Raw genomic sequence first — 17813 nt, forward strand, 5'->3', positions numbered from 1 at the left:
TATGGGGAGCCAGGAGCCCAGGGGCAGCTCAGCTGGGAGCAGGGAGCCAGGAACCCAGGCAATAGCCTGGTTGGGAGTGGGGAGCCTGGCAGGTGCAGCCCGGCTTGGAGTGGGGAAGCTGAGCAGTAGCCTGGCTCTAGCTGGAGCCCCCCACCCATGCCACTTTCTTGTCAATTTCACAGCTCTATCATGGAGCTTGGACAATGACAAGACTGGCAGCCAACTGCGGAGGTAAGTAATGTGCAGTGTCTGCATAGCAGTAACTACATGGACATAAGCCCTAGGCCTCTTATGGGGGTGGCGTTATGATGTCAGTGTAGTAGGTCACTTACATTGGTGGTGTTAGCCAAAAGGGCTCGTTTTCCCCCTGGAGCTTACCTAATTACACCAAGGAGGCACGGAGACAGGAAGACAAGTACCACACCCTTTATTGATCGGTCAGCTGAGCGGGTGCTCTCATCTCGGCTCATGCCAAAGAGAGAGACACACCTTTCATGGCCAAGCGGCCTACCTTTATAGCCGGTAACAAACAACTTAGCCTACGTTTGTCTACGTCATTTGGTTGACCTATAGACCCTGTACATGTATCTATTAGGGGATAATTGGATATGCAGGATACATATATCATTTTGTGGGGGCTACAAGATACATACAGCTGTTGAGGATACATTTGTCATTCTGAAGGGGAAACAAGATACACCCGTCGACCCTTTGTGCTATATACTTTGGAAACATTCATGGGAACACAGCTGCATATACTGGGGAGCCAACATATACTTGGGGAGCCAAATAAAACTGATAAGCAAAATAGCTGACATAGGTAAATACACGGCCTTCAGTCTAATGAGTTCTGTAAGCTTTCCAATATGGTTTGGGCAAGCATAGCATAACTTTGGTTCACTCAGGCCTAATACAAAAAGGCTTCATTAGCACTATGATTTTCCAACAGTGGGACAAGGCTGCAGTGTGTACACTATTGCTGCCTTTCAGAAGCCACCCCACACTGCCCCACATTGACAGTTAAATTGGTGTAAGTGCTCCTGGGGAGGACGGACACACACTGCTGACATAAGGAGCATAGGGTGGAGATGCAAAAGCGATTTAATTACTGCAGTGGGAGTGGCTGTACATCTGTGTAATTTAGGTCAACTAATTTTGTAGTGTAGAGTTGCCCCAAGGCATTTATTTCACTCTCATGGTTTTCTTGCTAATCTCCTGTCATTTGGTGTTATTTTGGCGTGGAGCGAGGTGTTATGATTTTTGCCCTCTTGGGAGTGGCAGTACAGGATTCCAGGGAGCAGTGGCGAAGCCCCCAGCACTGTGCAGTAAGTGGAGAGAACTGGATGGGAGAATATAGCGGGGTAGCTGCTATTAGGGCTTGGCTCCATGGAGTTATTCAGGACCAGCTGAAGCTTCTTTGCTCAAGGTCCTGCAGGGGGTCTGTGGTAGACCAGGAACTTGCAGCCAGATCTCGCATGTCCCCTATGCCCTAAGCACTGGACCCTCCTTCAGGTTCAACTATTACTGTGGCTTTGAGCAGTGCTGCGGCACAAGTGCTCCAACAGCCCCCCGCCCGTCAGCATGCCCCTCGGCACACCCGATTCTGGGGGCTTACCAAGGGCCAGCTGAGTGATTTGCAACAGCTCAAACCACCCAAAAGGGGACACAGCAGAGCCCCAAATCGGGCCCCTGTGCTTGAACCATTTTCCTGGCTACAGTTGTCCAAAACCAAGAGGGGGAGAAAATCACCCAGGAGCCCCGTGAGAGCTTTGTCCTGAGTGGCAGGGGATGGTGCAGGCCAGGGGGCGGTGAGTGGCCTTTAGCAGGAAAGGAGGCAAAGGAGCAGAACAGAGGGAAAAGGGGACGTTTCTCTCCTGTCCGGGGAAGTGAGGGTTAAAACCAAAGAGCCGGTTCTGGAGGGGAGGACTAGAAAGTCCTGCCCCGGGGGACTTCAGCGACCTGGAACGTCCTGTTCCCTGCAGCCCGCCGTGCACATGGCACCTGGCGCCGCGCAGCTACCGCCCCGCACCCCCGGGCGTTCACACTGAGCGACCCGCTCCTGCGGCTTCCCCCAGCCACGCGGGTGAGCCGGGCAGGGGGGCTCGGTAATGCGGGGGGAGGGGACACAGCAGGGCGGGGGCCCAGGACGGGAAATCACTGCCTGGAGGAAGTGACCGCAACAAAGGTGGAGCCGGAGTCTTGCTTCGGGACTGACTCAGGGAAGGAGAACGAATCAGGGCCCCTTATCCTGAAGGCGCCCAGATCAGGGAGTGCCCCTGCAGGATTTCTCCCCCACCTCCCAGCAGGACAGCTGAGGGACAGCATGGGACGGTGGGGTGTCGCTGCGGATTTCCCCCCAGCTCAGAGGCAGCATGTGGGGAGCTGTACAGGGATCCTCAGGCTCGGGCACAGCTGATGATCTTTAGCAAAACCGAGTACTCCGCCTGCCAGGATTTCAGAAAAACGTGGAGGGAAGATTGGGGAATGCTAAGGGAGTGGTAAAGGGAGGGAATTTAAAATTAAATTTGGAGGCAGGAGATAATGGGAGAGGGCTGGGGTTAAGGGAAGAGACTTATGGTGATGCAAGTACATTTTTTGCAATAGGCACACTTGATATTTTTTTAAACAAAATAAATAAACTGCAAAACACCCCCACCCCTCGTTAAAAACTGTTCTGAAACACTGCATAAATGGTGGAACTAATCAGAAATTATAAGCCGTTACCAGATCACAATAAAAAAGCAGAAAGTGAGACCTTACATACTGTAACTTAGGGTTTGTCTAAACACAAAAGTTGTGTTGCTTTTAACTACATCCCTATACTGTAGTTTTAAAGTGGCACAACACCCCAGTGTTATATAAAAAGTGCTTATGCGGGTATAGCTTACTCCAATATTGAAAGGCAGAGTGGATAGAAGTTGATTTGTTTTACATTAAAAAAATTGGATTTTTCATTTAAATATATATATATGTTTTTTAAAATAAACCCATTTTAAAATTAAATTTGAATATTATGGCGTTATGTTAAGGCCGAAAGTTGCTAGAAACTATTTAAATAAATACATGTGCTGCATCAGAGAGCTCTCCTCAAATTTGAATGAGTTAAAAGGTGCTGCTTTTTTAATGATGTACATCGTCGGGGGAAACATCTTTAATTTTTGAGGTCAGGACAAGCTTTATAAATATGTAACAAAGTCCTGTACTGCGTTAAGTAAGAACCTGTATTATTTTCCATTTTTACAATGCAATGAAAGTTGGTATTCACATTTTTCCAAATGTTAGTACTTCAGAGGTCTTTGTTCAGAAAAAGTTTTTCCTTCAATTCCTTTTTATTTCAGTTTAGCTAGCCGGTGTAGAGAGAATATTTCCTTCATTTGGACTAGTTCATTCAAAGTTGAGAAACTGCTTGGGATTTGAAAAAGGAGGAAAGTTGGGCTCCTCTTCCAAGCTATGAATAAAAACCACATGCAAGAAGATGATATTTACTCATTCTAAAAACATGAATGCTACTGGACCACTTTTTTCAAAGGTATTTCGGCACCTAAAGATGCATATAAGTGCCTAGTGGGACTTTCAAAAGTGCCTAAGCAGGTGGCTATTATTATTATTATTATTATTGTTTGTTTTATCCTGGCACTGAATAAACTCAAAACAAAAAGATGGCCCTTGCCCTGAGCAGCTTGACAGGCAGTGATCTGAGCACATGAACATGGTCAGTGTTTTTTGTAGGATCACAGCAAAGGAGAGTTTTGAGGAGAGCTTTGAAGGATGCTTCCAACCTCCAGGACACTCGGTTAAGAGCATGTTGAGAGGCAGGGGTGGGACAGGTGGTAGCTTGCCTGGTGGCTGACTGCCAGCTGAATGTCAATGAGAGTTAGGAACCTAACCTGGGTTCCTAACTCTCATTGACATTAAGTTAGACAGTTTTGAAAATTCCTCTAGGCATCTAAATACCTTGTTGGATTTTCATCTGGCTTTGGTCACTGGCCTCTCCCAATTCCTCCTCAAATACTTCCCTATTGTTTTACAGTAATAAATGCCCAGATGTGTGCTGAGCACTTCACAGGAATGTGTAAAAGCCAGGTCCCTGCCTTGAATAGCTCACAGTACTGCACCACCAGTCAGTGGGAGCTCTGTCACTGATCTCAGTGTGTGTAGGATCACACTTCTGGGTCCCAGTCCTGCCAAAGAATTGGCAAGGATGACCCCTGCTGCCTGTGCAGAATCGCGACTAAGGGTATGTCTATACTTCCCGCTGGATCAGTGGGCAGTGATCGATCCAGCGGGGGTCAATTTATCTTGTCTAGTCTAGATGCGATAAATCAATCCCCGAGCACTCTCCCATTGACTTCTGTACTCCACCGCTGTGAGAGGCACAGGCAGAGTCGATGGGAGAGTGGCAGCAGTCGACTCGCTGCAGTGTAGACACCACCGTGAGTAGGTCTAAGTACATCGACTTCAGCTAAGTTATTCACGTAGCTGAAGTAGCGTAACTTAGATCGATTTCCTCCCCTCCCCCCCGCAGTGTAGACCAGGGCTAAGTCAATAGGACTCCATCCAGACGCCGCACTCTCCCTGTACTGTTTCCTATGCAGAATTGGGGCCAAAATGTTCTCACTTGTCTGTCTTGTGAATCATATCATTCCCCAGAAAGGGGACAGGTCAGGAAAGACAGACTCACAGTGATAAGACTTAAGGTTAGGCACCGGGTTTCCTCTGTGTGGGGCTTTTGGGCATACTTTCCCTCATTAATCACATCTGATTGTTATTGAGGTTCATTGCCCCTGTTTTCTTTTCCAGGACCAGGATTTTTGACTGCTAGGGGTGAAGTGACCTCTTAGATGGAACAAGGATAAGAACCTTGTGTCTTTGATCTCCGGAGCCCTGAGAAAATGGAGAGCCTTAGAGGCCCCTATACAGGTGAGAACTGTTTTTAAATAAATTTACATAATTAATTAGCCAGTTTTAAAGCTGGAATTCCAACACAGCTCGTGAGTAAGGCTAAGATTTTGTCATGGTTATTTTTAGTAAAAGGCATGGACAGGTCACAGGCAACAAACAAATTCACAGAGCCTGTGACTTTTATTAAAAATAACTGTACAAGCTGCGGGGCAGAGGTTCACAGCCCCAGTGGCAGTCCCCACCACGGGACAGGGGCGCACGGTCCTGGTGGTGGCCCCCGGTGCAAGCGGTGGGGCAGGGGCGCACGGCCCCGGTGGTGGCCCCTGCAGTGGGGTTATGTGGGGAGCATAGCTCCAGCTCCAGCCCCAGCCACGGCTTCAGCTGCTGACACTGAAGCTGAAGAAGTCACAAAGGTCCGGTGAAGTCACAGAATCTGTGACCTCCGTGACTAAATCGTAGCCTGTCTCATGAGTTCTCATATCAGTCTCATTTTGTGATCTCATAGGCTTTGCTCTAGTAGAAGTGCATTGTTAAGCTCTCAGCAAGAATCACCTATACATTTGTATGCCAAGCACTCTACTTTCTTGGGATTCTTCTGCCTGTTCTAAAAACTTGAGTCTGCCCTATATAAAATCCAGAGTATTTGTCCAACTGTCTTAGTACCCTGAATGTTGAGGAGAAGAAATAGACAAGTTTCAAAAATCAGAGCCTAAAGCTTAGGCTCCTAAGTGACTTACAAGGAAAAGGTGCCCAATGAGACGTGTTCCCAAATCACTTAGGTCCCAAAGTCCATATTGAGACATAAAGTAGGGATTTTTATAAAGCACATATCTTTTTGACTCCTCTTTGGAAAGATTTGGCCAATATTTTCTGGTTATTCACACCACATACTTTCCCTTTATTATGGAGGCTTTGTAGCAGATCCCTGGCTAATGTATGGTTTTCCACTTAAAGTGGAGTTCAAATCCCTTATAAAACAAAACCTCACCCTTGTCATGACCCAAATTATACCATTTGAATCAGAATAAGCTTGAATTTTCAATATACTTTCCATTCTCTAAAAATGTCTAATTTGAAAAGTTTAACCCACTTTAAAATCACTAACTTTGTAATTTTTTTAAAAAAGCAGTCTTAGGTTTTGTTTTTTTCCCCCACCAGGCCCTCTTACTGCACACTGCCAACATTTACACACTTGGTATTTCATGCACCGTGAAGCAGACAATATTCCACCCTTTGGAAATTACAAACAGTGGAAAGTTATTAGGTGAGGGGTGGGTGGCAAGATGTGACATGATGTTGGTGTGGATAGTAATGTTGCTCTAATTGGTGATTTTTCCTGATTTTTTTTCCCAATGATTGCATTGGTAGGAAATGCACTGGAGCACCCCGAGCACCGAGTTAATTTTTTTTTGTATTCTTCAAAAGGTACCTCAGTCCCCTGATGTGGGGGAGAGGCAAAGTCCACTGTTGTCTTGGATTAAAAACAGATAGGGTGGGCTTTTGCCCCAATAAGCTGGGGAGACTAGATTCCCATATAACGGGAGATGCTGATGGCAAACTGCTCCTCTAAGTTTCCCTGCTTATGATGGACTTTGCTTCTCTTCCACATCAGCAGCCTGAGATGCTTTTTGCAGAACAAGTCATGCTAAAAATGGTCCTCAGTAGTCTGGAGGGAGAGAGCGGAAGGTCCCACAGTCCATTTCCCTCCCCAGTCTCTCCTCACACCCATTTACTTTCCCTTTCATCCTCATACCTTTCCCCACCTCACTCTCTTTCACTCTGTTCCTCCTCCCAACTCTTTCTTCCATGTCCCTCTCCTCACTCCCTGTTCCTGTCTGGGGAAGGATTGTGCTGGGGCTGGATGCAAAGCTTATAGTCTTAGGCTTGATCTACACCTCACACTTAGGTCAACCTAGCTACATCACTCAGAGCTGTGAAAATTGTCATGCCCTGTGCAATGTAGTTAGCTCGACCTAACTCCCACTTTAGACACAGCTAGGTGGATGGAAGGATTCTTCCCTCGACCTAGCTACCTCCTCTAGAGAGGGTGGATTTACTACAGCGACGGCGAAACCCCTTCCGTCACTGTAGTGAATGTCTGCACTACAGTGGCATAACTGCAGCGCCACAGTTGTGCCAGTGTAGCACTTGTAGTGTGCAGACATACCCTTAAGCTCATACCCTTAAGCTTAGTGGCTTACTTGTAACATACCCTTTACCCTTCCCTGAGATTGCCTTTCTCCTGAGAACAGGCAATGAGTGCTGTCTGGATTCTCTCTTTACTTCCCTAGATGAAGCAATTGCGAGAGAAAGCGAAGGGGAGAATCCTCAGCTGAAGCTAGACACAGAAAAGAAACTAGACACACATGCTGGCCCCATTAACTGTCGGAGGCCACACGGCAGAGAAAATCACTATCAATGTACAGAATGTAGGAAAAGCTTCAGTGTTCATTCGGCGCTGATCAAACACCAGAGAATCCACACCGGAGAGAAACCCTATCAGTGCAGTGAATGTGGGAAAAGCTTCAGTGTAAGCTCGACGCTGGTTACTCATCAGAGGATCCATACAGGGGAGAGGCCCTACAAATGCGTGCAGTGTGGGAAGAGCTTCAATCAAAGCTCACACCTCACTCAGCATCAGAAGATCCACAAGGGAGAGAAGCCATGTACATGTACTGAATCTGGAGAAGGCTTTACTGACAGCTCAACGTGCGTGAAACATCCAGGACTGCATGCTGGAGTGGGACCCTATAAATGCGCTGAATGTGGGAAAAGCTTCAATCGGAGCTCCACTCTCTACAACCACAACAGGATCCACACGGGAGAGAAACGCTACAAATGTGATGAGTGTGGGAAAAGCTTCAGTGTGAGCTCCAACCTCATCCGGCATCAGAAAATCCACACAGAGCAGAGACCCTATAAGTGTCTTGAATGTCGTAAGAGCTTCAGCCTGAGCTCAGATCTGGAAGCGCATCAGAGGCTTCACCTGGGAGAGAAACCCCACAAATGTTCTGAGTGCGAGAAAAGCTTTGATCAGGAGTCGCAGCTCCTGAAACATCAGCGAGTTCACGCTGGGGAAAACTCGTATGAATGTGTGGAGTGTGGGAAGAGCTTTAGTAGGAAGGGGAACCTCCTGAGACACCAGGAGATCCACACTGGGGACAAACCCTACCAGTGTAATGAATGTGGGAAAAGCTTCAGCCGGAGTTCATCGCTCATGCAGCATCAGCGGATCCACACTGGAGAGAAACCCTACAGCTGCATCGAATGTGGCAAGAACTTCAGCTTTAGCTCCCAGCTCACCACCCACCAGCGGATCCACACAGGGGAGCGGCCCTACAAATGTAACGAGTGCGGGAAAAGCTTTGTGGATAGCTCAGGTCTCATTCAGCATCGGAGAATTCACACGGGAGAGAAGCCCTACCAATGCACTGAGTGTGGGAAGAGCTTCCGGCAGAACTCGGTGCTGATTCAACACCGGAGAACCCACACCGGTGACAAGCCCTTCGAGTGTGGGGAGTGTGGGGAACGCTTTAGCCAGAGCTCCACGCTGATCACACATCAAAGGATTCACACCGGGGAGCGGCCCTACCACTGCAGCGAGTGTGGGAAGAGCTTCAGCGAGAGCTCGCACCTCACGCAGCATAGGAGAATCCACACGGGGGACAAGCCCTACAAGTGTGGTGAGTGTGGGAAGAGCTTCATTCAGAGCTCGCAGCTCACCACCCACCAGAGGATCCACACAGGAGACAAACCCTACCAGTGCCACACCTGTGGGAAGAGCTTCAGTGACAGCTCGGCGCTCACCCAGCATCAGAGAGTCCACACGGGGGAGCGACCATACCAATGCACGGAATGTGGGAGGAGCTTCAGCCAGAGCTCGGCCCTGGTGCAGCACTGGAGGATCCACACTGGAGATAAGCCCTATGAGTGCACCGAGTGCGGGAAAACTTTCAGCCAGAGCGCAGGGCTCACTCAGCACCGGAGCACCCATGCGGGAGAGAGACACTGAGACAGGGACCCGTGGGCCATGTGGCACTCTATGCCCATGCTGTCAGGAGTGGCTCTTTGCTGTGCTGAATGATGCAACAAAGTGGAAGCAGTGCTGCAGTGTTAATTGATCATGAAACTATTGACTCACAATCAATCTCTTCATTAAAATCCTCCTAAAAATGCATCAGGCATATTGTGATGCTGAGAAACCTAACCCTTCTCCCACACCTGGCCTCCAAACATAAGAGGATATTATTATAAATTTTTATGCCGAATCTTAGGGGAACTTAGCAAGAGCTTCTGTGCAGCATGGTTGCCTGCTTACCCCTCCTATGTGGCTACAAAACTTGGGGAGTGGGAGCAGTCTGAGAAGTGGCGGAAGCTCTGTCTGAAGGAATATGAGGGAGACTGAAAGAGAGACTTCCGAAGCAGTTAGGCCAGTTGTGTCAGGTAGAGAAAATGCCATTCAGTCAGCTAAGCAGCCCATCAGCTGAGCTCCAGTCCTTCTGAGCTTAGGAACTCTGCATTAGAGTTGCCTCTCCCAGCTGTGCAGCTCCCAAACTGTGCAGCAGGGAAAGACCCCACCATATGTCTCTCCTCCGCACCTAAAACATGCATGGATCAGGGCCTGTACAGGAGGAGGTGACTGTCCTTAACCCTTCAGGATGTCAACCACCTCCATCTGACCCTCCCACAAGTCACTGCTTCAACCTCTTCTGCCCCCTTACCTGAAAGAGGGGGTTGTTCTTTTCTTTGCTATCCTGAATCACAAAGGATTCCCCATTCCGTGCTTCACACCCTCCTTTATCAGGGAGCAGGGTGAGAAGAGGCACAAGAAGCCCCCTGAGCTCCCCATTATGGGGAAGACCCAACAACACAGAGATCCAGAGAAGGAAGGCAAAATGTTAGGTGGCCAAGCCGATGTGGAAGAAGGCAGGAGAATATCCATTTTGTTGAGTGTATGCAATGCAAACACAAATGTATGTGCTACTCTGGTAAACAGAGAAATTATGAGGCAGTTTGTAAGCTTAGATACCATGGGAACGATTCTGGTACAAAGGCTTAGCTAGATAATGTCCCCAGCACAACACTAGGAACACTGTTCGTAATAGCTTGATTCAGCTTTGCCCTTCCCTTCTCGGCCTGTGACTGAGCAGTGGGCTTGTCTTGGGAGCAGCAGGTGCTGCATGAAGAACACTTGTTTCATGTGCCAGTGACCTTCAAGGAGGTGGCCATCTATTTCACCTATCAGGAGCGGGCTCTTCTGAACAAAAGGCAGAGGACGATCTGAGGGGATCTGCATTATTAGCCATTAGAGGATCTACATGGCGTTGAAATGCTGTCAGTATACTGAATATGGGGGCATTTCAGTGGCAGCTCAAATCTCAAACGTCAAGAGAATCTACATGGATGAGAAACCCTATTGTAAATGGACAGGGCATATGTGGGAAAAATTTTCTGTCATAGCAAAGTCCTTTTATCTGACCTTCAGAATGATGAGTTCCATGCCCATTGTGTTGTACAGGAGTCAATAGCCAATATGGGTACAGTGGCAGGTGGGTGGGTTTCCTATATATTATATCTAAAACTCAAAGTGATAACTCTGGCCTGGTCTACACTACGCGTTTAAACTGGTTTAAGGAGCGTAAAACCGATTTAACGCCACACCCGTCCACACTAAGAGGCCCTTTATATCGATATAAAGGGGTCTTTAAACCGGTTTCTGTACTCCTCCCTAACGGAGAGGAGTAGCGCTAGTATCGGTATTACCATATCGGATTAGGGTTAGTGTGGCCGCAAATCGACGGTATTGGCCTCCAGGCGGTATCCCACAGTGCACCACTGACCGCTCTGGACAGGAATCTGAACTCGGATGCAGTGGCCAGGTAGACAGGAAAAGCCCCGCAAACTTTTGAATATTTCCTGTTTGCCCAGCGTGGAGCTCCGATCAGAACGGGTGGCGATGCAGTCCGAAATCAAAATAAAAAAAGAGCTCCAGCATGGACCATGCGGATGTGATCGCAGTAAGGGCAGGCAAATCTGTTCTATCAGCGCTCCGTTACAGAAGACGAAATTCAAAATCATTTTTAAAAAATCTCCACACAGACGCCATTGCTGGAGCTCTTTTTTTATTTTGATTTCGGACTGCATCGCCACCCGTTGCTTTCCCAGAGGAAGGAGTGACTGACGACATTTAGCCAGAACCACCCGCGACAATGATTTTTGCCCCATTAGGCACTGGGATCTCAACCCGGAAATTCCAAGGGGCGGGGGAGGCTGCGGGAACTATGGGATAGCTACGGAATAGCTACCCACAGTGCAACGCTCCAGAAGTCGACGCTAGCCTCGGACCGTGGACGCACACCACCGATTTAATGTGTTTAGTGTGGCCGCGCGCACTCGATTTTATACAATCTGTTTTGCTAAACCGGTTTATGTAAAATCGGAATAATCCCGTAGTGTAGACGTACCCTCTAATTTTGAAACATCCATTTATTTGTCATTTCTAAAGCAGGGGACAGCCTGCAGCTCTGAACTTCTTAAATTTGGACAGATCACTGTAAGAATGCTGGAACCCTTCCATCCCCTAGCTTCCATTCATTTTCTTTCACACGGGCTTTATGAAGTCTGCATCACATGATGGTGCACTGCTTAAACTTGGAAAGGACTCTGGGCTTGTATGCTTTGCAGGTGATAGTTGTGTGTGACTGTGAATGACAGATTTTTGGGTTCATTGCTTTCATACATACCATTACATTCAACTTTGCTCTGTCTTACAACCTTAATACCGTTATTTCAGCTTTCGAGTTTTGTACAGGTAACTCTGCTATCTAGTTGGCTAATGACACTTGTATAGCCAGTGATGCATGGAATCTGTGTACTGGGAAATGATTGCTTTCAATAAGTTGTTTGATCAGGAATTAGAAAAGAAAACCTCTGACCTGCGTGCACCTGTATGAAGGGTGCACTATACAAATACAAGTAAAAAAAAAATCTAGTTTTGTGATCATGGATCACTGGACTCTGCTTGTTCTCAGAGCATCACTGTGGGAGCAGAGTTAAGGTGTTTGGGTGACAAATTGTCTGTCTTTCCAAAATTTCAAATGTTTGGATTTCTTATAAAGTTAAACTTGCAGAGGAAAAAAAATTGGCTTTTTCCCACTCTTTTGATTTCTTTGAGATGTTTAGAGTCTTTAAAGTAATATATGCTATTAAATTAGAAACTCAGGCCTTGTCTACCCTGGATGTGTGGTGAACAAATAGCTGAGATTTTCACTGGACTGAAGGATTTAGCCACAGTACACTTACTCGCTTCCATGGGAGTTGTGTAGCTAACTCTCCTAGTCTGCTTTTAAAATCTAACTCTCCTAGTCCGCTTTGAAAATCTTAATCAGAGAAACCATGCTACTGAAACTTGATTCACTGAGAAGGGAATTTGATATGTGGAATTTGGTGTGTGTGTGGAGAGGTTGATTAAAACTCTGCCTTCTGAATTGGGTTTTTGTGTGTGTGGTTTGCTTGTTTGAACACCTATTTAGAACTTTGGTGAACAGGTGTCTTGGGAGGCTTCCTTGTTAAGGCACCTTCACAAAGGGTCTGAGAAAGACACTAACCCACGTGTGAGGCATCCAAGGAGTCTAATAGGGAAGACTAGATTTGATTATCCCAATACTTCTAAAGTAAAAAGCAGGTGGGAGACTAAAATCTTCTGGTGCAGAATATGGGGAATCTATAATGCTGTCCTTACACATCATAAAGAAGCAGAAAAGGTACAGATCCATTTTTCTTCCATTATAGGTCACCCTTAAGACTAAACTCTGAACTTCTAACACTTGTTTTTTTCATAACTATGGTATTGTAAGTCTTTTTAGTATGTGTCAACTTTAATTCCAGTGTAGCAGGGATTTTGTGTGTGTAGGTGTGTGGAATGAACACTATATAGTTTTCAGTAACTTAACCTTTTCTCACCAGTAACGTGAGGGGTGGGGGAAGTTATGGGACTTGGTTCAAGGTAACATTAAGGATCACAATAGGATTGAGGAGTAAAGTGGGTGAGGAAAAGGCACTTTTTGTTATCTGATACATTCTGTCTTTCCTGGCCACAGATGGGTGGTAATGCAAAGGGGAAAGTTTTAATGAAGGTAAGGGATACATAAACCTCTGCAGAAACTGAACATTTGACACCTGTCAGGAATGGTGTTGTAATTATGTAGTCCTGCCTTGAGTGCACGGGACAGAGCTAGATGACCTCTCAAGGTCCCTTCCAGTCCTACACTTCTATGATCTCAGAGACGGTGTCAGCAGGAAGAAGCAGAAGGGTTTTTTTTTTTTGTACCAGTGTTGGATCCCCAATGGAAAAGATCCTTGACTGTCATGACCAGCTGTAATTGCTGCAAACAGTGGGACTGGAGATCTTTCCTAGAGACATCACAAAGCAGACTAATTAAACTATTCTAAGAGGGGTTGTGGATGTTTGCTCCCACTAAGGACTTGGTTGCTAGGAATCTTGGATTGCCCCTTGCCAGCTGGCCAGTGAAATCTTTACTAGGCAATAGGGTTAGCAGGTCTTAGCTTTTATTTTTTATAGAGTGGTGGAATGATGTAGAGCTTAAGGGTAAGGAATGGGACAGTTTTTGTTGCACTTATACTATTTCTGTCTTCTCTTAAGCTTATCTCTTTATCACACTAAGAATATACATGGAAGAGAGGTGCTGCACAGGGTTTCTAATGATGCAACCTCCAATAAAATGGTGTGATCAATGCAGTCGGAAAGCATGAATTTAAGGACATTATTGAACATCCAGTATCCAGATAAACAACAAGATGCATTGACCGCGTGTATTTATTTTGGGTGTAAAGGTTGACATTTTCGAAGTAGTGTTAAAATAATGGACAACATCTTGATAAATCTGACCCTGTTGTGGAAAACTTAAGTCGCTCTTCACAACCTGCAAGAAACCCATTACATTCCCTCTTGGTGGGGAAACAGAGCAACACAGAGAGAAGAAAGGTGGAATGGCAGGTGGAGTAGAAAGGCCATTTCAGTGGGTTTATGGGACAGCTTGGTAAATAGATAAATTGTGTGGCAATTTGCAGCCCTCAGCCACTACAGAAATGAACTCTGACTCGATAGTATCCTTCCTGCAGCCTCGGGGACGCTTCCCACTCTGCCCTGACTTAGCTTTGCCCCTTCTCTAGTAACCCTGTGCCTGAACACTGGGTTTATCACCAAAGCAGCAGGGCCTGAGTGGGGAACACCTGTTTCATGTGTGCCAGTGGCATTTGATAAGGTAGCTGCATATCCCACAAAGGAGAAGTGGCTTCGTTTTCAGATGAAAGGCAGAGGAAGTTCTAGACGGGCAACATACATGAGCTTATGCTCTCTCGCTGTAAAGTCGTCGCCCGTAAGAAGCTGTGTGTGCCTGAGGCATCTGGATCGGTCAATCTGATTTCCCTGGTGTCAGCAGCAATGTTGCCTCCAACCCAGTACTTGCTATCCTAGAAAGTTTTGCCAGTCACACTTATGCCAGCTGCCTGCCGCCATAGCAATTTTGCTAAGAAAGAAAGGACTCTTTTTTAATGGTGTAGGTGACCGGGGAGGGGTGAGAGGAGAGCAAGTGACTTCCTTACATCAGTGCCCCTGAGTCATCAAGTTCCTTCTTCCCGACTCACCAGAGGGCGCATGTCACAGCGATTCACTTGTCATGTGACCGGGCCTTGCAATTTCCTGCGGCGGGTTTTCCTGCTCTATCCAGGGTAGCAAGTGGGGGCTGTCGCCGGCGCTTGGGAACATCCACGGCCCGCCCTGGGTACGTATATACGGACCGAGCGGAAAGCTCCTTCCCGAGCCTTGGCCAGCTACAGGGGCGGCTCTAGACCCCAGCGCGCCAAGCAGGCGCGTGGGGCGGCCCTTTCCCGGGGGGGGCGGCGGCATTTGGCTCCGGTGGACCTGCCGCAGGCATGACTGCGGCGGGTCCCCTCTTCCCGCGGCTCCGGTTGACCTGCCGCAGGCATGCCTCCGGGAGCTCAACCGGAGCCGCGGGAAGAGGGGACCCGCCGCGGGACCGGGGAAGGGCGGCGCAGCGCACCGCGCTGCTTGGGGCAGCCTGATTTCTAGAGCCGCCCCTGGCCAGCTAACGCCTTGTCACAGGTGCTTTGGCGGGAGGCTTGGGGGTTGTGTGCATTTCCCGCTGTCCTTACGGGCGGCGCTGGCGTTTGTTGCACCCGCGCTTGCACAAACTCTGCGTGCGGCTGCTGCAGCGAAGCCAACTGCGGTGCGTGGTAATCCCTCGATCGCCGGTTCAATAGAGCACAGTAATTGCTGCGGTTTCTCCTCGCAAAAACCAAACGTTTCAAACCCAGTTAGTCAGCGGGTTGGCCTGATTATTGCCTTGGGGGAGGGGAGGAGACGGGAATCCAGTTGGGGAGTTAGAAACTGCTCCATCCCAGCTGCCTGCTGCCATAGCACTGCGAGCCTGTGTTGGCTACTGACCCCCAACAGGCGAGATGCAGGGACCATGATGAGTGCAGAAAACCTTAGACCCAGCAGGAGAGTGGAGCCTCAGACCAGTGGCTCTCACCCATTCCTGACTACTGTAGCCTTTTCAGGAGTCGGATTGGGCTTGCGTACCCCCAAGTTTTACCTCTCTTAAAAACTACTTGCTTACAAAATCAGACATAAAAATACCAAAGTCTCACATCTCACTATTATTATAACATAAACCAATTGAAATATAAATATTGTACTTATATTTCAGTGTATAGTAGTATATAGAGCTGTAGAAACAAGTCATTGTGTGAAATTTTAGTTTGTACTGACCTTGATAGTGCTTTCTATGTATCCTGTGTTAAAACTAGGCAGATGTCTAGCTGAATTGATGTACCCTCTGGAGGATGTCTGCATTTGGGGGAAGAGATAGCTTAGTGGTTTGAGCATGGGCCTGCTAAACCCAGGATTGTGAGTGCAATCCTTGAGGGGGCCATTTAGGGATCTGGGGCAAAAATCTGGGGATTGGCCCTGTTTTGATCGGGGGTTGGACTAGATGACCTCCTGAGCTCCTTTCCAACCCTGATATTTTATGATTCTATACCCTCAGGGTTACACGTCCTCTGGTTGAGACCCTCTGCTCTAGGCAACCTCTTGACAAGGTTTGCCTAAAGGGTAAGTACCACCCTAGCTGAGACTGTTGTAAAATCTATCCAGGGACCAGTGATCAAATCTGCACCTCTCTGCTTGTCAAAGCCCCTACAGGGGACGCAATGTGACCCGTATTAAGAGATGTGGAAAATATGTATGGGACTTCTCCTTTACGGTATGTCTGCACTGCACTGGAGAGTTGGGTTTGTAGCATGGGCACCCGAACTAGAGTCAGTTTGCAAAAACCAGTAGTGAAACCCAGATGACATAGCTAGAGACATAGTGTAAATAGTTATTTCTGCTCACTCTTGCTCCTGGGGATGTACGGGAGACACTGATGGTGGGGGAGGAAGGACTCCAGCCGGGAACCACGTGTGGGGTTTGCGCTGGGAAGGCCAGTGAGAGATTAGCAGGGAAGAAAAGCCAAAGAAACTAGTTCGGCTTCGGTCTGGGGAGTTAAGGATTAAAACCATCGAGCTGGCAAAGCCTCCAGCTGGTAGAGAGGACTGCAAAGTCCTGCGCAGGGGGAGGGGAATTTCATAGCGAACAGCTTCCGCTTCCCTCCCCGCAGTCAGTCCGCTCGCTGGGAACCCGCAGCGCTGGCAGCGAGCGCACATGGACCCTGGTGGCGCGGGCCCAGGAAGGGGGTAATTCGGATCCTGCGCAGCGGTGAGTGTGGGGGGTCTGGACTGAGGGGTGCGGGAAGAGCCCCGGCAGGCAGGGGGCGAGGCCAACAAATCGGTGCCTCTGGGAGCTGCCTGCTCCGAAGGGGGAACTGAAACAGGAGCCACGTCTCAGAAAGAAAGAAGAAAAGTCGGGCAGGGTCCCCAGGCCCCCCACTAGCCAGCTCAGCTCTGGGGAAAAGTAGAAGGAAGTTTGGAGAAATTTGGGGGAGCAGATGGGTTACAGCAGAAAGGAGGAAGTGGGTGTAGAGGGAGGTGGTTTAAAGGTTATTAGGGGTTCAGGGAAATGGGGGATGGCGGGAGAGAACTGTGGTTAGGTGAAACTGGCCTAGAGGAAATATAGTACATTGGGGTCGTATGGAGGTTTGTTTATTAAAAGCAAACAAACATAGCAGCAGAAAAGGTGAAAATAACTAGCAGCAGGCAGCTCAGCATGGGGCGGGATGAGCTATAAATGCTTTAAAATAAAAAGCTAGGGCATGGAAATGTGAAGAACCAACAATACTTTCTGAAGGTAAAAAAAAGCATGTTAGATGGCAGCAACAGTGGTGAAACTTACAATGCACCATTATGCTGGAGCCTTATCCCCATGGTCCGCCTGTATGTTTGCCTGCCTAGATTTTTGGCTTTTTGGTCCAGTGTGCACTGAGGAAGCTTTCCCCCCAGACTGTAAGCAGTCTTAAAATCGTAACTGGCTGGAGCTGTGATGCAGATCAGACCTGCAGGCAACTTGAGCCATTACTTTGGAACTGGCTAAAAGTGGTTTTGGCCAGTGAAGGCCTGCCCTTTGAAGTCAAAGGAAGACTTCCTGTTAATCTCAATTCAGTGGTTTTTGAGGAAGTGGTGGGAGGGAGGGGGCATCTGTGGGGAGGCACAAGGAGGCTTCATGAGAACACCTCACTGCTATTTGGCTATCAACTGTGTCCTCCTCCTAGTCCAGGGGTTCTCAAACTGAGGGTTGGGACCCCTCAGGGGGTTGTGAGGTTATTACATGGGAGGTCGCGAGCTGTCAGCCTCCACCCCAAACCCCGCTTTGCGTCCAGCATTTATAATGGTGTCAAATATATTAAAAAGTGTTTTTAATTTATAAGGGGGTC

General features: G+C 47.9%; 1 protein-coding gene across 5 annotated transcripts in view; it reads left to right on the forward strand.

The window, feature by feature from the left end:
• LOC123351446 (zinc finger protein 883-like) overlaps positions 1–17813 on the forward strand; it is a 35899-nt gene that overhangs the window by 2872 nt on the left and 15214 nt on the right. The window contains exons 2-4 of one of the 5 annotated variants that reach the window (XM_044990796.1): positions 183–231; positions 4801–4920; positions 7194–10565. In XM_044990796.1, coding sequence (XP_044846731.1) covers positions 4893–4920; positions 7194–8914 — 1749 coding nt within the window. In that variant the 5' untranslated portion in view covers positions 183–231; positions 4801–4892 and the 3' untranslated portion in view covers positions 8915–10565. Of the gene's footprint in view, positions 1–182; positions 232–1007; positions 1031–1953; positions 2084–3401; positions 3530–4800; positions 4921–7193; positions 10566–17813 lie in introns of those variants that run through there. The other 4 variants (XM_044990830.1, XM_044990819.1, XM_044990802.1 and 1 more) reach the window with 4 other exon arrangements.

The sequence above is a fragment of the Mauremys mutica genome, chromosome 1, assembly GCF_020497125.1.
Source record: "Mauremys mutica isolate MM-2020 ecotype Southern chromosome 1, ASM2049712v1, whole genome shotgun sequence".
Lineage (NCBI taxonomy): Eukaryota > Metazoa > Chordata > Testudines > Geoemydidae > Mauremys > Mauremys mutica.